General features: G+C 50.8%; 1 protein-coding gene across 1 annotated transcript in view; it reads left to right on the top strand.

The window, feature by feature from the left end:
• The window catches only part of LOC118794164 (voltage-dependent P/Q-type calcium channel subunit alpha-1A-like), a 109,104-nt gene that overhangs the window by 42,721 nt on the left and 46,344 nt on the right, over positions 1-20,039 (top strand). The window contains 23 exon segments of the mRNA XM_036552344.1: positions 839-930; positions 1,443-1,595; positions 2,122-2,309; positions 4,289-4,392; positions 5,062-5,177; positions 5,471-5,527; positions 6,734-6,814; positions 7,224-7,430; positions 8,227-8,339; positions 8,562-8,674; positions 8,930-9,061; positions 9,306-9,378; positions 9,613-9,730; positions 10,432-10,499; positions 10,936-11,042; positions 13,154-13,286; positions 13,944-14,137; positions 14,139-14,648; positions 14,833-15,260; positions 15,735-15,879; positions 16,544-16,673; positions 17,179-17,238; positions 17,603-17,709. Coding sequence (XP_036408237.1) covers positions 839-930; positions 1,443-1,595; positions 2,122-2,309; positions 4,289-4,392; positions 5,062-5,177; positions 5,471-5,527; positions 6,734-6,814; positions 7,224-7,430; positions 8,227-8,339; positions 8,562-8,674; positions 8,930-9,061; positions 9,306-9,378; positions 9,613-9,730; positions 10,432-10,499; positions 10,936-11,042; positions 13,154-13,286; positions 13,944-14,137; positions 14,139-14,648; positions 14,833-15,260; positions 15,735-15,879; positions 16,544-16,673; positions 17,179-17,238; positions 17,603-17,709 — 3,429 coding nt within the window.

The following is a 20,039-nucleotide window of genomic DNA, read 5'->3' as shown; positions in this document are numbered from 1 at the left end:
ATTGCTGACTGGATAACTTAATGGTAATTTAGTCAGTCATCTCATTTGGTTGCCCATCAGTTGGTACTAGGTGAGAATGTTTTGTGGTTAATTTTACATTTACTGTGATTAACTTTTAGCACATTCACTCTAGACAGTAATTGACTTGATAACTGAATTGTTAATGTTGATGCTGATACTGAAAAACATTTTTATAATAAATATTGTTAATGAATGAACCACTCAGCAATGACGGATGTCAGAGGGTATTTGATAACTTAACTTTTTGTCTCATTTATCTGGCCATGTCAACAGAAGGAAAATTCTTTTGTCAGAAGTGATTGTGAATTGAGCAGACTATTGCAGTTGGCTTCTCACATCAGTACAAGTGCAGGTTTACAGTTTGAGTCATTTGACAGAGAGCTCACAGTGGGACACTTTGCCATTGTAAATAATGCCTTTTTTCTTTTTTTTTTCATTTTCTTAGGATTTTGCATAGTTATTCAGCAAAAGCTTTCATAAGTGGCCAGACAGCTACAAATATGGATCCAGTGAACCTTTGAACCTTTGCACGATGTTGAAGGGTGTTTGAAGTTGCAGACATACACCACTCTCTGTATTCTTATATTCTCTTCCCTAATATCCCATTCATAACTAATATAAGAATGACCTCTCACAGACTTAAGTTTGAACAATGCGGATGACAACCCCTGAGGATATGTGTCTCTGTCTCCTCTGCTCAGTACTCCTTGATCTAACTGTGTCTTTGTGTGTTGTTGGTGATACTGACCCTGTCTTTCTCTCCCTCCTCCTCTCCCCTTTTCTCTCCCTTCTCCCTCATCTCTTTCTCTCTCTGCAGCATCTTATCCACAGTGGGCTCGGACTTTGACCTCCGCACCTTGCGCGCTGTCCGAGTGTTGAGACCCCTCAAACTGGTGTCGGGAATTCCCAGTGCGTAGCAGTGCAGAGGAGGGGGGGGGCAGAAGGAAGCCAAAATGGGAGGGATGGGGGGGGGGGGGGGGGGGGGGGTTGGAACAGGGGGCAGGATGGCAAAGGGAGGGAGGCAAGAGGTGAAGAAGCTTGGGGCAAGAGCGGGGCCATGGAGATAGGGATAGAGGGGGGGAGGGGGGGGGGGGCAATGGCAAACTGAAAAAAGCATGTGGAGAGAGAGAGAGAGAAGAAAAGCAGTGGAGAACAGTTAGGGAGAGAGGCTGATACACAATCAGAAGGAGGAGAGAGTGGAGGAGGAGGAAAATTAAGTGAGTTTGTTACTGAGGAGTAGTAGGAATATTGAGTTGGAATATGTAGCACTCATGAATCTGTTAATGTCTGTTCATGTACTAGTGTATGTAAAAGGTGGTAGGGATATTGTTTTACCAAAGGAAATGTGGGTGTGGACATCAAAAAGAGTGTGGGTTGTTCAGCAAAGAAGTGCCTTCTCAGACCTGTGCTTCCTCCTCCAGGCCTGCAGGTGGTGCTGAAATCCATCATGAAGGCCATGATCCCACTGCTGCAGATCGGCCTGCTGCTCTTCTTCGCCATCCTCATGTTTGCAATCATTGGCCTAGAGTTCTACATGGGCAAGTTCCACACCACCTGCTTCGACATCGTCACCAGTGAGTTCTTCCTTCTTTCCCTCTGTTTCTCACTCTCTCTCGCTCCTTGCTCTCTTTCTCACTCTTTCCCCGACAGCTTCTGTTTGAAGTGGTGTTAATTATGGTGCGCACGGAGTCATAGTAGCAAATATATTGAATCACCTATTTGAGGGATCAAGGGCAAATTACTCATACCGTCTGCGAGCAGAACACATACCTTCAAAGCCAAAACATTGCTGTTGTTGATATGCAGACTGATAAATACTTGAACAGGCGTTTATAACAAGGGCTTAACATTGACTGACGATGTGTGATCCGTACAGTGTAAACAACTGTCATTGGTTGACGATTCCCAAACTGAACTGGAAACATTTCTTCTCTCTCACTCTGTCCCCCTCTCACTCCCACTCTCTCTCTCCTTCTTTCTTCCTCCCTCTCTCTTTTTCTCCCTTTTCCCCTTCATCCCTCCCACCCTCCCCCTCTCATTCCCACTCTCTCTCCTCCTTTCTCTTTCTCTCTCTCCCCCTTTTTCCCCTCCCTCTCTCAGTGGAGATCCGGGAGGAGTTCCCGTGCGGGCAGGAAGCCCCGTCGCGGCTGTGCCCGAACGGGACGGTGTGTAAGGAGTACTGGCTCGGTCCGAATTACGGCATCACACAGTTCGACAACATCCTGTTCGCCGTGCTCACCGTCTTCCAGTGCATCACCATGGAGGGCTGGACTGACCTTCTCTACTATGTGAGTGACACCGCAGTGTGATCCAGCAGTGAGCGAGCCATACCTCTGCGTGTAGTTTGTGAATGACTTTGAGAGTGTTACATGCTGGAGTATGAGAGGGATTCTTTTGTACGGTGGGACATGTTAGATTGTTGTGAGGTGTTGTGAGTTTCCGAGTCTGCAGTCTGGCGGAGTTAGCACCGAGTATGGTTCAGTGTGTGGGTGACCCTGCAGCATTGTGGAGTATGTGGATGGTGGTGTGGTGTAGTGGTAAGGAGCAGGGCCTGTAACCGAAAGGTTGCTGGTTCGATTCCCCATTTGGGTACTACTGCTGTACGTTTGGGAAATGTACTTAACCCAGAATGTACACAAGTAGTCCAGCTCTATAGATGAGTAACACATAACGTTGTAACCTATGGAAGTCACCCAGGATAAGAGTGACTGCTAAATAACAATAAGGTAATGCGATGTATACTGTCTGTGAGCGGTGTTGTTATGTGTATGAATGATAATGGCCGGGCAGAGCAGCGGTGTATCTGATTCCTTACTGCACTGGGCCACACAATCCCATTTCTGCGGGGAGTGAGCATGTCAGACTGAGCCGAGTGCAGACCTGCAGGCCGCTGTATGGGAATTTAACATGGAGACCAGGTGCGGATAAATACACAGGAGGGGTCTCGCAAAGCACTCACCCGGAGCCAGACGTCCTTTAGCTGGTCTCTTGTGGTGCTTGTGTCTCAGAGCAGTTCACCAGGCAGGTGTGATGGAAAGGGTTGCTTTTGAAGAGCGATAGTCCCGGAACTAGAATAAATGATAAAGTAATCACAGTATTATATGGATGAGTAAGTGTCTATACCGTGCTACCTGCTCCAAGGACACACACACACACACACAAACACACACATATGCATGCTTAAGTACACATGCATACGCACACAATCACATGCACACATACAGACACCAACACACCTTAACTCACCACTCAGAGCTCGATTTCTTTTTCACTTTGCCTTCGCACCCTCACATTTCCACGTCCCCACCTCCTTCCTCCTCTCCCTCTCAGCCCCTCCCTCTCTTTTTTTTCCCCCCTCCTTTCTCCTGCCCCTGTCTCCCTCCCCTTTCCTCCCTCCCTCTCTCTCAGTCCCAGTTGGTACAGCGCTCTATATTTAACAGCCCCTGTTCAGTCAGAGTTCTTCTTGCAGCTGCAGGGGGAGAAAGTGATGAAAGTTTAATGGCCAAAAAGGCTGCAGAGTGTACAGCACAGCAGCGGTGCTCTCAGACAGAAAGGGAGAGAACTGCATTTTCATACGCACTTTATGTACTTTTGCTTACATGGCAGTAAGGCCCTGCCAAATGCTCAGACTATTAGATTTTTACCTCGCTGCTTCCCAAATGCCACAAGCAACAAACCTGCATACTCACACTTAGTACTACGTTAAAAAACAATTGTACTAAGTTAAATGGTTTGATTCATCTATAAACTTGGACATGGGACAAGTGTATGATTGTCGATTGTGGTAAATATTGTAAGATATTACGCAATGAAATGTAACAGATAAAGTCTTTAAATACGTAGATGTGTAATGTACTTCCTGGAACAACAGCAACAATTTTATTCCCGTGTAGTTAAGAGAAACAAAACTAGCCAATCATTTTGTCTCTCTCAATGCTCTCTGTGCGTATCAGGACAGAGGTGTCCAGCTGGAGGAAGGCGGAACACACACACACGCCATGTTCCTCTTGAAAAAATGCCAATCATAAGCATACCTTCAACACTTCTTTTGTTAGCAGCATAATTATACACAGAATAATACCTTTTCACAGGTAAAACCCATTTCATTTTCAAAAAAAAAGAAATCGCTGTTAGGCGAGGGTTTACCATAAACGAGGAGACCATTCAGCCTAGCTCAGCTCCTTGTTCTTCATCTGTATCTGAGCCACGCACGCTGAGGGAAATTTACTGTCTGTGTGTGTGTCTGTCTGTGTGTCTGTCTGTCCAGAGCAACGACGCCTCAGGGAGCGCATGGAACTGGATGTACTTCATCCCCCTCATCATCATCGGATCTTTCTTCATGCTGAACCTGGTGCTGGGCGTGTTGTCCGGGTAAGTCCCTCTGTCCGTCCCGCTGTCCTTCTGTCCGTCCATCAGTAAAGTATTACGCTCCCGTCTGTCTGTCACTCATAGAGGATGCAGTTTCATCCCTTTCTGTCTGTGTGTCTGCCCAGGCCCTTGTTTCTCACTGTCTCACGGTGAGCTTGTCTCTTTAACTGATGTCTCAGTTACGGGCAGACCCTGAACACTGCATATACTGGCTTGCAGTAAGGCAGTGCTCTGTGGCATACAGCCATGCTGATTGCAGTGGTGTTATCAGTGGTTCACTGAGGTTTTTATTCAGAGCAGCTGAAACACTGTTAATGTAAACGTCTGCTCCTTTCATCAGTGAAACCCGCCTGAACATTCTGTGAATATTATTAAAGCCTCCTACCTCTTCATTACATTTGTGTAGTAATAATGACTTGAGCAAAGTTCCTATCCCGTATTAAATGGAGTGATTCTACAATGATGGAAATGGACTGTAGCCGTGCAATGATCTGCTGCTCTATGTGTGTGTGTGTGCGTGTGTATGCGCGCGGGTACGTGTGCATGTGTGTGTGTGCCTGCGTTTTCGTGTGTGTGTGTGTATGTGTGCTTGTGTGTGTGCCTGTGTGTGTGTGTGTGGGTGTGTGTGTGTGTGTGTGCGCGTGCCTGTGTGTGTGTGCGTGTGTTACACAGGGAGTTTGCCAAAGAGAGGGAGCGCGTGGAGAACAGGAGCAAGTTCCTCAAGCTCAGACGGCAGCAGCAGATCGAGAGGGAGCTCAACGGATACCTGGAGTGGATCTGCAAAGCAGGTACGCAGCGTGGACTCACTACGCTACGCACCGAATGACACAACACAGCGTCCCACTCTGACACTCTGACGCGCTCAACACGCCGCACTGTACCGCCAGTGTATTGTTGCGCTGACAACGCTAACTGCCCAATGGCGCTGTCTGACAGACACTGACCAGTGCTGTAGCCCACCTCTGAATTCTGTGCTGATACGTAACTGTGAGTGTAGCATGCAGCAGGGAGCTCTCAGTTCTATCTGCCTGTGCCCTGCCCAAAACATCTCTGTTTGATTTAACATTTTTCCTCTGTTTAGAAGAAGTTATCCTTGCGGACGAAGACAATGACACAGACGATCGGATGCCCTTTGACGGTATTTATCTGAATTTGCTTTTTCTCCTTCTCTCTCCTTCTGTCTTTCTCTCTTCTTCTCTCTGTCTCTCGCTCTCTCTCTGTCTCTCTCACTCACTCTGTCTTGTACAACATTGAATGTAAGAAGTATTGCTCACCCTGTTCATCTCTCTGTGGAGATGATGTATACACGCTGCTCAGCACTCTGGCTGCCCACATCCTCTCTCATACGTTAATACCAAAATGAGATGTATATAGATATGCTCTCAGGTAATTACCCTGGATCGGTTTTAGCTTTTTTTCACAAAACAGCTGGGGTCAGGGCAAAGGTCATAGCAGCTGACACTGAGTCAGCTGTTGCAGGCTGGAAGGACCTGCAGTACTTGGTAAATATGCACAGTGCAAAGTATATGCAATTTTTATATTGTTCTGTGTATGAGAGAGGTGAGAAAGGGGGATGAGAACAGAAGGGAGGAGGGGAAAGAGGGATTTTGGGGAGTAGACAGTAGAAAAGGATAGAAAGAAGAGAGGTGAGAACACGGAGCAGGAAAGTGTGCTCAGAAGCTTCTATTTCAAGGGAAAGGTGTCACTAGAGTGTTTGTGAGAGAGAAGAAGTGTGTGTGTTTGTGTGTGTGTGTCTGTGTGTGTGTGCGCGTGTGTGTGTGCGCGTGCGTGTGTGAATATTTATCTGTGGGTCCATGTGCGTGTATGTGTTTGTGGGTATGTGTGCATGCATGTGCATCTGTGTGTACATGTGTGTGTGACACTGTGCATGTATGAGTGTGTGTGTGCATTCGCGTGCCTGCGTGTGCGTGTGCCTGTGTGTGTGCATTCATGTGTGTGTGTGTGCGTGTGTGTGTGTGCGTGTGGGTGTGTGTGTGTGTGTGTGTGTGTGTGTGGGTGTGTGCGTGCGTGGGTGTGTGCGTGGGTGTGTGCGTGGGTGTGTGCGTGGGTGTGTGCGTGGGTGTGTGCGTGTGTGTGTGCGGGTGTGTGTGTGTGTGGGTGGGTGTGGGTGGGTGTGTGGGTGTGGGTGTGGGTGGGTGTGGGTGGGTGTGTGGGTGTGGGTGTGGGTGTGTGCGTGTGCGTGTGTGTGTGCGTGTGCGTGTGCGGGTGGGTGCGGGTGCGGGTGCGGGTGCGCGTGCGCGTGCGGGTGTGGGTGTGTGTGTGCCTGTGAGTGTTGCAGCAGAGGGTGCCATGACACAGTGTCACTGTGTTAATTCACACTCAGGATCAAGGAGGAGACCCACCATTAAGAAGAGCAAGACTGATCTGCTGAACCCAGAGGAGGGGGAGGGAGACATCGCTGTGGGTGAGAGAACCGGCCGAGACCGTGACTGGCAGAGAGAGGAGCCACACAGGGATTCATTCACATTACATTACTTTACTACACCTGTGTGAAGTTCAAACAAATACGTATAGTACAGACGGGATGGGACAAGATGCATTGCATTTGCCCAAGATAAAACAGGGCAGGTACTTACAGAAGGAATGTAAGTGGATGTATTTTAAGGCAGAGTTGTTTTGTGACAGAAAAAAATTAGGGAAATAAAAAAAAGTAAGTATAATACAGGTTTTGGATAGCTGGAAGAGTTGACTAAGCACCTTAAATATGGCAGTTTTGTCATCACTGTTTTTTGAGGTGTGGCAGGTTTGTACTCTTTTTGTATGTCACTTCCTTTAAATCGCTCTTTTGTCTCTTGCCCCCCCCCCCCCCCCAGGCTCACCCTTCGCCCGGGCCAGCATCAAGAGCGCCAAGCTGGAGGGCTCCTCCTTCCACAAGAAGGAGCGGCGGCTGCGTTTCTTCATCCGCCACATTGTGAAGACGCAGGCCTTCTACTGGACCGTCCTGTGCCTGGTGGGCCTCAACACGCTGTGTGTGGCCGTCGTGCACTACGACCAGCCCGAGTTGCTGTCCGACTTCCTCTGTGAGTACAGCATGGCCCCACCCCACAGAGAGAGAGAGAGAGAGTGAGAGAGAGAGAGAGAGAGAGAGAGAGGGAGAGAGAGAGGGAGAGAGGGAGAGGGGGAGGGAGAGAGGGGGAGGGAGGGAGAGGGAGGGTGAGTGTGTGAGAGAGAGAGAGAGAGAGAGAGAGAGAGAGAGGGAGAGGGAGGGAGGAAGAGAGAGAGAGAGAGAGGGAGAGAGAGGGGTGGTGAGTCACTCTCAGTCCCGCTGTACAGCACTGCACTGCACCCCAGTGACACGGTGACTTACTGTAGGTACCACTGTATAACACCACGCCCTCCCCCTGCCTGACTGTATCACTCCCACAGCACTCCGTCCTGCAGGCCCCTTCTTTCTGTCATTGTTCCTCTCATAGTTAAAGACTCCCAACCAACACCCCCCCCCCCCCCCCCCCCCCAATCAGGCCAGGTGAAATTTTTGCCCCTCATTTGTACTCCAAGGACTCGGTCAGTTTCAGTCACTACCCAACAGCCCATGTCATTCTGTACCTTTTAGTGGTCTGTGTGCAGTTCTGCCGATGGGAAATTGACATCTCACACGGCACGTCAACACCAGTTTCATCATCGCTTTTCTCTGACACCCCTTTATCTTTCTTGTTCTGTTTACCTCCCTCTATATTCTTCTCTCTCTCTCGCTTCCTCTCTCTCTCTCTTGCTTTCTCTTTCTCTATCTCCCTTTCCCTCTCTCTCCCTTTCTCTCTCTTTCCCTCTCTCACTCTCTCTGCCTCTCTCGCCCTCTCTTTCCCCCTCGCACTGCAGATTTTGCCGAGTTCATCTTCCTGGGCATCTTCATGTTTGAGATGTTGATAAAGATGTACGGACTGGGGACCCGGCCTTACTTTCACTCCTCCTTCAACTGCTTCGACTGCATTGTGAGTGTCCCGCCCTGCGGAGAATGCCGTCACGCTGCTGGCGTTTCCCTTGTTTTTCTGATCTCATGTTGTTTCAGAAAGCGCACCGCTCCTAATGTTCTTGGCACGTTGGCGCTGGTTGAATGCGTCTGCCTTAGAGGCACCAGCCCTTTGGAAAGCGAAGGCGGAATGTTGCATCCGCTCCGTGTTCCTCTGTAAGGCGAGGCTGTGTGTCTTTGGCAGGTCATTGTGGGCAGTATATTCGAGGTGATCTGGGCAGTTATCCAGCCAGGAACCTCCTTTGGGATCAGTGTCTTACGAGCTCTCAGGTTATTGAGGATCTTCAAAGTGACCAAGTGAGTCTCTCCTGTCTGCCCGTCTGTCTGTGCGTCTGTCTTCCTTTCTTCCTGACCCATATGTCTCTCAGACTGATCTCTTCCTCTTTCTGTCAGTGTGTCCAGTCTGTCTGTCCATCCTTATCTGCCTGACGTTTTACATATTTACAGTGTTTAGCATAGTCTGAGAGTTCTCCTTTGCTGTGTCCAGCTCTGCTGGTTGTCTTTCAGGCATTTTTTTGGATGTGCTCAGGTGAGGTGTGCTTCTCTCTCCAGGTACTGGGCGTCCCTGCGGAACCTGGTGGTGTCTCTGCTCAACTCCATGAAGTCCATCATCAGCTTGCTCTTCCTCCTCTTCCTTTTCATCGTGGTCTTTGCTCTGCTGGGAATGCAGCTCTTTGGGGGCCAGTCAGTACCAAACCCCTCTTTTTCTCTGAACCCCAGAATCACCAAACCTACCCCTAGCATTAATTTCTATAATTTAGTTTAACAAGCAGAGTTCAGTTCAGCTGAGTGTTGAGAACTGTTTTAACTGCATTAACAAATGTGAAATGTGAAATTCAAAGCTTAAACACTGTTCTGCTTTCGCATTCTTAGTCTGGCTTTCTGTATACCTCTTACTCCACCTCACCCGGTGTCTCTGTTTTTGCAGATTTAATTTTGAAGCAGGCACTCCCCCTACAAACTTTGATACCTTTCCTGCAGCAATAATGACCGTTTTTCAGGTAACAGAATGTTTTGTGTGTGTGTGTGTGTGTGTGTGTGTGTGTGTGCGCGCGCGCATCTGTGTGTCTGCACGGATGTGTGTATATGCATTTGTGTGCACTTTTACGTGTGTTTGTGTATGTGTTTCTTTGTATGTGTGTGTATGCATTTGTGTGCATGTCTGCGTATCCTCGTATGTATATGTGTGTTTTGCTCTGAGCAGTGTATGAAATAGCAGTCTCTTTCCCACACAGATCCTGACCGGAGAGGACTGGAACATGGTGATGTACGACGGCATCAAGTCTCAGGGCGGAGTGAACAAGGGCATGGTCTTCTCCATCTTCTTCATCGTCCTGACACTCTTCGGGAACTGTATCCTGTTCCAGCGCGTGTGCACGCGCCCACGCCCCCACGCTCAGCGCGTCCAATCACAGTGCGACACTGCAAAGGAACGGACCAATCGCGGGGCGCGATGAGACACTGCAGCAGGCAGTAGATGTAAATGCAGTGTCGTGCAAAACTCAGTGCCTCACACATTTCCATCACAAATGAACCATTTCAAAGAGGCACGGAAAAAGGCAGAGGAGCACCTGCCGTCTTCGCAAGAAAACGTGTTCTCATTTACACACCGCAGGTGCATCAGAGCAACATGTTGAAAGGGCTTCCGTGAAATAATGTAATATTAGAGCCGTGAAGCGCATAGACTGGCCGCGGCGAAAAAGAGACCGCATTTGAAAAAGAACAGGGCATAACAACATTATGCCTTTTCTGTTTTGAACATCCATTTAACATTTAAAATTCGCTCCACTACGTCAATGTGCAAACAAGATTAGCTACGTTTTGCTGCTTGCTGTTCTCAGGCTGAAGAAGCATATAACCATAACTATGTCTTAAGTCACGAGTTCTCAGATAAGGGTCCTAATTAGTCAACTATATTAAAATAGACTGCGTGAATACACCTATACTCCTCATTCAACACTGAATGAATGGCCAGGTTTGTGCAATGTTGGTGAATTGATTGGTACATATTTAGGTGCTCCATGCATATACTTTCTTTAACCCGCTGATCTCAGACACCCTGCTCAATGTGTTCTTGGCCATCGCTGTGGACAATCTGGCCAATGCACAGGAGCTGACTAAGGTAGAGTTCATCCGAGTGCCATCGCGGGGCGACTCCATCCCGCCGGCTGACCTGTGGCCTCCTTATTCTTCACTCCCCTCCTTCCCCTCAGTACCCGTCTCTCCCCTGTCGGGCTGGCCTGTCACAAGCCGGTTCAAACAGATCTGTCATCGTGATGGTATTGCAGGAGACCCGGGCTGTCTCTCTGTCTGTCTATCTGTCTCTTTTTCTCTCTCTCTCTCTCTCTCTCTCTCTCTCCTTCCCTCACTCCTGATTGCACTTCTGTGGACGTGCTTTACCCTCTGTCTTCCCTCTGTCTCCCCTCCTGCCTTCTTTCGGCACCTCTCTTTCCCTCTCACCCTTTCTCTCTCCCCCTCTTCTCCTTGTCTCCCTCTGTCTGTGTCTGTATGCTGACTGTCCCTCTCTCTCTCCCTCTCCCTTCTCTCTCGCACGTCAGGATGAGCAAGAGGAAGAGGAGGCCGCGAGTCAGAAGATCGCCCTGCAGAAGGCCAAGGAGGTGGCGGAAGTCAGCCCCCTGTCTGCGGCCAACCTGTCCATCGCAGCGTGAGTCTCCCCCTGTGCCCAGCCTGCATCTCTGCCCCCCCCTGTCTGTCCCCCCCTCACCTGTGTCTCCAGTGCAGCCTAGAATCCTCCAGACTATGTACAGTCCCCATTCCCCTCTAACTTAGACTGTTATGGCTCCTTCTTCTTCCCCCTTCCTGTACTTGACCAAAAAAACCAACTGACAAAAAGAGTCTTCCAATGGGGTGCTTGGTCTTCTTCCTGGAGGGGGAGGATGTTTTGAACCATCCACTTAAAACATGTATTCCTCATTTAAATATGAACAAGTCCTCATAACACCCACCCCCCTCAGGATCAGGACAGTGCCCCCCCCCCCACATCCCCCCAACCCCCCCACCCCCCATTCCTTGCACAGTAGCCGCTTGGTCTTCAGGTAGTCCTTGTATTTAGCCCTGTTAGAAACTGTGTGTTGTAGTTCCCCTAGGCCCTTGTAGTACTAAGTAGAAGGTTGACTGTGGGCACCATGTAGATTTTGTCCTCTGGGGCCCTGTCTTCTGTGGAATTGTAGTTTAAACCTCTCCAGGAGTATGGGCTGCCCTCCCTTAATCACTCAAACCACTGATCTGAGAGCAGCAGCTCAGATCGACAAACCAATGAGAGACATAGACCAGCGCTGGTCTGAGAACAGCGCTATCGTCTGAATGCTACAGCATAATCTTCACTCACCTATTCGGTGGCAGTAGCAGCTTTTAAATAGGATTGAGGATCCACAGACGGGAATTTCTCAGTGGGAGAGCCTCAGCAGACTAAAGCACATTATCATGTTTAAATTCCATATGGGGATTTTCCTGGTAGATTTCCTGCTTGATCTAAATTTACTCACGCAAAGACGGCAAAAAAAAGTGAACTCCACAGCTGTCTAGACTTGTTTCTTTTCACTCCACTTACGGTACAGAGTAACGACAAAGGGCTTCCGATACAAGCCGTCGGCATGCAATTTTACACGTAGCGCAGGCTCCGTGCCGTACCCCAATCTGTAGATGCCCTACCCCAATCCGGGATTTGGGGGGGCTGCAACGCCGCACGCGCACCAGCGCGACGTTGGATCGATTGTAGGCGGCAGGAACCGTAGGGCCCTGACCAGCGGATACTCCTGGAAGCCTTGTGTTACGGTCGCATTGTCCACTGTCTCATCTCACGGCCCCCCTGTTTCCTCCTCAGAGAGGCAGTTATCAGTGAGCGTCTCCACGCCACAGAACCCTTGCTGGACTGGTATTTATTCATTTACTGATTCTGTTCTTTTGCTCCGATCCTTTTTTTTTTCCCCTCCCACCTCTTTTTTCGCCTCTCTCTTGTGTTTGTTCCTTTCCTTTTCTTTGACCTTTGACCTCTGTTGCCTGTCATTGGCAGAATGGCTGCAGCTGTGCTGGGGTAGGTCGGGTGGGGGGTGAGAGGGAGGGGGGGGGCACGGTGTGCTCTTGTGCATAACTCTGTAAATGGCGGCCTGAAATTCAACGCTCAGTCTTTTCTTCTTTTCTTCTTGTTGGTGTTTGGTTTGGGGGTGGGGAGGGGGAGGGGTTTTTCATCTCTGCTCTTTGTATGATTTTTTTGGGGTTGGATCCTTTTTTGTTTTATTTTTTTTTCCTTTCCCTGCATCCTCATCACGTGATCTGCAGCTTTTCTCAAACTGGGCCTTCCCTGGGCCTCCGGTTTGAGAAAGTCGTGTCCTCCTCCATCAATCTGTGGCAGCTCTTTCTCAAAACTCTAGCCAGTGTGGTGACCCTTGACCCCCCCTCTTTTGTGTCACACCTTTCCTTGGCGTTTTCGAGGGTTTTTTTTGAGATTTTTGAAGCTCTGTCACTCTTCTTCTCTCTTTGCCCCCCTCTCCTCTCTGATCCCTCTCTCTCCCTCTCTACCCCTTCTCCCCCCCCCCCCCCCCCCGGCATATTCTCGCCCCCTCCCTTCTCTGTCTCTCTCCTTTCTTCCCCCTCCATGATCCCCCATCTGGCCTATTCTCCCTTTTTCTCCCCTTTCTTCTCATCCTTTTCTTCCTCTCCTCTTCTCTCTCAATCGCTTACCTCTCCCTTCTCCCTGCGCTCCTCCACCCTCCTCCTCCTCTCTCCTCCACCTCTTTCTGTCTCTCGCTATTGCAGCAAGGAGCAGCAGAAGAACCACAAAGGCTCCAAGTCAGTCTGGGAGCAGCGGACCAGCGAGCTGCGGAAGCAGACCCTGATGGCCAGCAGGGAGGCGCTCTACAATGAGCTGGACCCAGAGGACCGCTGGAAGGTGATCTGCTGAACCCGGGGAAATGGATCACTTACCAACGATCATCAATCAATCAAGTTTTATTATTACTTATAATCTAGACTATCACAAAGTGCTGAACATAGTGTATTTTAGTGCATAATTTTATTGCATAATGTAAAAACAGGGTAAATGGAAAATTCTTCCCTGACCCTAGGAAAAAGTGGTTGAGAGACACCTGGAAAATAATAATAGAAAAGATAACACTGATGTGACACAAGGCATCAGTTCATCTCAACACTCCCAGAATAGTTCCATTCTATAGCCAGTGAGGTGGACAGGGGATGCAAATATTGGCCTCAGGCAGGTTATGGGTGGGGACCCTCCTTTTGAGAGTGGATGGTGCAGCAATGGTCCAGGCATCATGTTAATCTTGGCTGATCAACATAGCTGCTGGCAGTGCTGTAGAGGCACTTGTTGCTTGGTTGGGAGACATAAACTATGGCAGCAAACATAAAGTATGGCAGCATGCAAAGGTGGGTGAGGAGCAAGGTTAGGAGCCATGGCCTTGAAGGTGATCTGAGATGTTTTCCATGAGGTGACCAATCAGAAATGTGTTCTGAGAGACACAAGCTGCTAGCTGCTTGCGTCGACAAACGCCAACTCCTCTTCCTCTCCTGCCCGTTCCTCCCCTCCCAGGTCTCCTACTCGCGCCACATCCGGCCGGACATGAAGACCCACCTGGACCGTCCGCTGGTGGTGGACCCGCAGGAGAACCGCAACAACAACACCAACAAGACCCGGCCGAGCGACGGCGCGGAGCAGGAGCAGCGGCTGAGCCAGCAGCGGGCCGAGGAGTTCCTGCGCAAGCAGGCGCGGTACCACGAGAGGGGGGGGCGGGGGAGGGGGCGGGGGCGGGTCCGGCCGGCCCTACGAGAGGGCGGACTCCGCCGAGGCCCGGCGAGGGCGCAGGGAGCACGACCCCGGCCAGAACCACCATTCCCACCCCCATCTGGACCGTCCTGAAGACAGGAACCGGGACCCTCACCGGCGGCACCAGCACCGGCCGCCGGCGGGCCGGTCCAAAGACGGGCGCAGCATGTCGCCGCGCGGGGAGGGGGGCCCCCCGGAGCACCGGCGGCCCCGGCAGCACCGCAGACCCCCCGAGGACGAGGACGGAGGAGGGGGCGGAGGAGGAGGGGGCGGGGGCCGGGGTGGCAGGCACAGGGGGCCAGGCGGGGAGGGGGGAAACAGGAGCAGGGGACCCGATGGAGGGGACTGTGACCATACGGACGGGGTGGACAGACGGCAGAGGCGCCATCGCCATGGTGCGCAGTCCACCTACGAGAACGACGGCAGGAGGGACAGGGACAGGGAGAGGGTCCGACAGCACCGGGTCAGGAAGTAAGTAAGACAGGGGAGAGGGCGGCATGGGGTGGTGGTGTAGCCAAAAATTATGGGCCTGTGTGACTGTGAACATGTGTCCGTGTCTGTGTATATATACGTGTGTGTGTGTGTGTGTGTGTGTGTGTGTGTGTGTGTGTGTGTGTGCGCTCCTCCTTATATTCCCACACGTGTCTGTTTGCAGAGAGGGTCAGGGGAACGGCCCCAACCTGTCCACCACAAGGCCCATCCAGCAGAGCCTGCCCCGCCAGGACAGCCAGTACAGTGAGGACATGGACAACGTGATGAACAGCAAGCTGGCCACGCAGCCCCCGGCCTCCCGCAACCACACACCCAACCCCCACGCCCACTCCAACCACAGCCCTTCCAACCTGCCCAGCCCCACCAACCACGCCAGCACCCCACCCTTACCCAACAGCACCATACACAACACCGTCAACACCCCTCAGACCGGTGGAGGGGGCGACCCCGGGAAGACCCCTGAGAACAACCTGATCCTCACCAACCCAGCCTCCACGCCTGGCAACCCAGCAAAGACCACCACCAAGAAACCCGACCACACAACCGTGGACATACCTCCCATGTTCCCCTCGAACAACGCCATTCTGCAGGGTGAGAGGGAGGGCAGAGAAGGGCACCAAGGGCTGCTCTTTCACAAAATACACCATCGCATTTTAGCACATATCAGAGCTTGAACGTGATTTGAGGTTGTCTTGAAAAGATTAATAGGTAAATCATCATTTAAACAGACAGCAAAAATGTCTACTTGCAAAAAACTGACAACCAAGTTGATGACTCTCTCCAGGCTGATTGATAAAGGCTTGATTTGTCCAATCGGACGTATTCCCTGAGTGTTTGTTTTCTAGCAGAAAACTCCAAGTGCCCTGTGAGAGCATATTTAGTGTGTACATTGTTCACACTGTAATTTTTGATGTGGATGTGTGTGTAGATCTGTCCACTTGTATGCATATCTGTGAGCACTGTGAATGTTTTCCTCTGTTACACTTTTGCCCTCCACTTTCACGTAATCTCTCTCTTTTTTCTCTTTTTTATTTGCTTTTCATCCTCCCCTTCTCCCCTGTGCAGTGAATAAGAACGCCAACACCGAGCCGCTGCCTAAGAAGGATGAGGAGAAGAAGGAGGAGGAAGACGACGATGATAAAGGGGACGAGAACGGACCCAAACCCATGCCCCCCTACAGCTCCATGTTCATCCTGTCCACCACCAACCCGTTAGTAGCTCTCTGTCTGTCCGTCTGTCCGTCTGCCCTCAGAGTCCTCCTCTGTCTGGTTGTCAGGTTGGCATGTCCGTCTGTCCTTCTAGCCATCTTTCCTCAGGGTATGCCTGCATCTGTCCTGTCTCTCTGTCCGTCTATCCACAGAATCTGTCTGTGTGTCTTTCTGTCCTACATCCTCAGGGTCTGTCTGCCTTTCCTTCTGTGTATCTGTCCTCAGTGTCTGATTCTGTGTGTTCTTTGACCATCTGTCTGTGTGTTTGTGTGTCTGTCTGCCTGTCCCTAGCGTCTGCCTCTGTCTGTCCTTCACTGGCTCTGTCTGTCTTCTGGGTCTCTCTGTCTGTAGGTCTGTCTGTCCGTTTGTGCATCTGCCTGCAGGTCTGTCTGTCCCTCTCTGTGGAGTCTCTGTTCAGTTGGTGGCTGTTGATGTTAGGTTCACGCTCAAAGTAAGTTAGGTTGAGAAGTTTCATCCTGGAGAAGATAAAGCCCTACATTTCCCTTTTTAACACAAGTGTGGGTTTTTCTTGGGCTTGTTATATGAATGCGTGAGCATGGTGAGTATGTATGATAGTGTGTTTGCGCGCAATCAGACAGTCGTGTGAATGGTAAGCAGGTCAGCTCCCTGTGTAACAGCGTGTTTGTGCTGCGGGGGGTGTGGCAGGTTTCGCAGGCTGTGCCATTACATCGTGACGCTGCGCTACTTCGAGATGTGCATCCTGCTCGTCATCGCCATGAGCAGCATCGCCCTGGCAGCGGAAGACCCTGTCCAGCCCGACTCCCCCAGAAACAACGTAAGCTGCCTCTCTTTGCCACTGAGTCTGCGCATCAGCTGGTTTACGCGTCTCCCTGTCCAGCTCTGTCACTGTCTGTCTGTCTCTGAAGGAGGCACTGTCTCTAAGGCTCTACACCACATCTTTTTGTGTCTGACTTTGCACTGACTGTCATTTATCTGCGATTGCTTTTTTGTTGTCGATGACCCTGTTCTGCCTGTTCAACCTCTACCCCCCCCCCCCCCCCCCCACCCGTTTATAATCAGTCTGTGTTTCTGTATTCCAAATTCATGTTCTCCCTGCCCTTAGATCTATCTGTCTGTTAGTCACTCCCTTCGTCTGTCTGTCTGTCTGCCTGTCTGCCCCCTCTGTGTCTGTTAGTCTATTAGTCTGTTAGCCTGTGAGTGCTGGCTGTTTGACTTTCCCTGCGTGTTTGTATACGCCTCTTCCCTGTGCCTTCCTCTCTTCCACTCTGGCCCTCGCTGACATTTCGGTGACAATCCTGTGTCCCTGCCTTTGCGTACAGGTCCTGCGGTACTTTGACTACGTCTTCACCGGAGTGTTCACGTTTGAGATGCTGATCAAGGTGAGCGTGCCGGCCTTGCGTCCTCTCTGAAGAGCTGTACACAGCGCTCAGTGCTGAGGGTAGCACTCTGCTCTGATGTGGGCAGGATGTCGTGCACTCTGCTCTCGGGTGTTCAGAAAGTCCTCAGTTGGGTGCGTGTGTTGGTTTTTAGGTCACAGTTTGGTATGTACCCTGGCTACCCTGGCTGCGTGTTTAAAAACAAAAAAAAAAAAAGATTCAATATGAGGATGACTGTTACCAAGCAAATCATAATTTTCTCTGTATAATCTTATCATTCTGTTTCAGTTCAAAGTAGATGTAGTATTTACTAATTCATTCAAGCATTCACTAATTTCATGGCCCTATGTGCTTTTTTTTTTACCAGATGGTGGACCTAGGACTGGTCTTACACCAGGGGTCCTATTTCCGAGACCTGTGGAACATCCTGGACTTTATAGTGGTTAGTGGTGCTCTGGTGGCCTTTGCCTTCACGTAAGTGTCACCCCCCCCGACACCCCCTTCTCCTCCTTCTGCCTGCCGCCCAGTCTGCCCCCTGCTGGCCCAAACGCCACAGTGCAGCCCCACTGGCACCCTGGAGCCTGGCCCTGCCTCTCCCTCTCTGTCTCGTCTCTGTTTCTGTCTCCTTCTCCCGCTCTGTCTCTCTCGTTCTGTCTCTCATCATCATCAGCTCTCATTCTCAATCCCTCCCCTCCTCTGTCAGCTCATTCACATGATCCTGGCTGCTGTTGTCTTGGACAGCCTCGCTCTCACACACATCACTGTCAGGGACCTCTCTCCCTCAGCGATTCTCTTCCCTCCTCACAGACCTCTCTCCGTGAATCTGTCTCTCACGCCCTTCACTCATGCAGACTAGCCAAGACGGTGCCCCAGTCTGCCCAGTGGAGTCGCTCTCTGTCCCTGACGTTTGCTCGCCTTTCTGCGATGCATTCTCGCAGAAAATCGGTCCATCCCCCCCGCCCCTGTCTTCTCTGGGAAGTGCCTACTGGCTACTGCCTTTTTCAGTCCTCCTCTCCCCTCTCCAGGGCTCCCTCCCCTTCCATCACTGTCTCTCTCTCTCTCTCTCCCTCTCTCTATCTCTGATGCCCATTTTGTCCATTTGGCAATAACCTCCCCTGCCTGCCAAGTTTCCCATCAGCCCCACATGTCAATCATCCCTTGTCAGTGGCAGCCGACCCCCCCCCCCCCCCCCCCCCCCCCTCCGCTGACCGTACCCCACCCCACCCCCTCGACAACCCCCCTAAACCCCTCTCCCGGCACACACACCCCGAAAACCTCGGCCCCATGGCCCGTGTGGGTGACGGTCCCAGGCACCTGTAACCCTTTACTGCCCAGGCGGTTCTGGAGCAGCGAGCAGCCCGGCGAAGCAGGTATTTGAGCCTCCTTCCTCTGCACGACCCGGGGGGAGCCTGTCACGGGGGCGGGAAGGCCAGAGACGCCAGTTTGGGAGGGGTGGGGGGGTGGTTGGGGATCGGGGTGAATGCGGATGCTGACAGGAGACTCAAGGTGGAATGATTTTACTTTAGATGTCCAGGTATCTAAGACACAATATATGCGCCTGTGTGCATGCGAATGTGTACGTCCTCCTCAGTTCCAGGCAGCTGCAGACTGTCCGCGCTCTGAGTCACACACACACAAAAGAGTGTGTGTGTGTGTGTGTGTGTGTGTGTGTGTGTGTAATACACGGATTGGACCCACATACAATTCTGTGACTCACAGAGGAATCACAGTTAGGTACTTTACTTCAGTCCAAATGCATAGTCACTCCACTCCACTCCACTCCACTCGATACACACATACACACACACACACACACACACACAATGAGAAAAGCAAAAAACAACCCTGTCAATTACAGTGCATATTTTATCCCAGCAGTATCCATGTATCAAACAGGTAGGCTGCAGTGAGTCCTGCAGTACTGGTTCCCATTCTGAGGTTCTGTGGTATTTTACCTCAGCTTCACCTCAAATGGCGCCTAATGATGACATCACAGATTCACCAAATGGAAGTGTCTTTTCACTCACTGAATCTATTGTTTCCTGTCTGAAATTTTTGCTGCCATATGCTAATGACTCTAACCATCATATTGATTTGCCCCCAAGTCAATTAATTTGTTAGTACCGGAACAGATGTCCGTGCAGCTTTCTGTCAGATATTGCGTTTTATTTACCTCAGTTATTAGTGCACAATGCATCCACAGTGTTGCACTTAAGGTTGCAGTTTTCACAGGATTCCCTAAGGAAGGTGTAACTGAAGAGTGCTAGACCATAGGACTGAGGAAGACGTACATATACATATATACACATGGTACATATATGCATATGTAGACGTGAATGGCTATACAGTAGGTATATGCATATGAAGAACCTATCAGAGCCCTTGGTATGTCTGCACAACGCAGGCTGATAGGTTCGTGATTTGTGAGTGGCAAGTGAAAATCACTCCACTGTGCATCTTCTCCGGCATGTTTACCCACGGGACGGCCCTCCCTTGCTCCCTCGCCCCCACCCCTCTGCCCGCCCCGACCCGCCCCGCCCCTCCCCACCCCGCCCCCGTCTGGCAGGTACTCCAGGGTGACAGTGGTGCCCCGTGCCTGTGAGCCCAGTAAACCCTCCCTCCCCCCCCAACCCTACCCTCCCGCTGTCTTTGTTCTGTCTGCGTCAGGAATGTGCTGTGGCCTGCAGCCGCTCTGCTCGGGTCTGTTTTATCTCTGTCTCTTTCTGTGTCGGGCCTGCGTTCACAGCCACAGAGAAACACACTCACATACAGACACATATGCTTATAGACATGACCCTCAGAGA

This window comes from Megalops cyprinoides, chromosome 19 (genome assembly GCF_013368585.1).
Source record: "Megalops cyprinoides isolate fMegCyp1 chromosome 19, fMegCyp1.pri, whole genome shotgun sequence".
Lineage (NCBI taxonomy): Eukaryota > Metazoa > Chordata > Actinopteri > Elopiformes > Megalopidae > Megalops > Megalops cyprinoides.
This window is presented reverse-complemented; position numbering and strand designations above follow the sequence as displayed.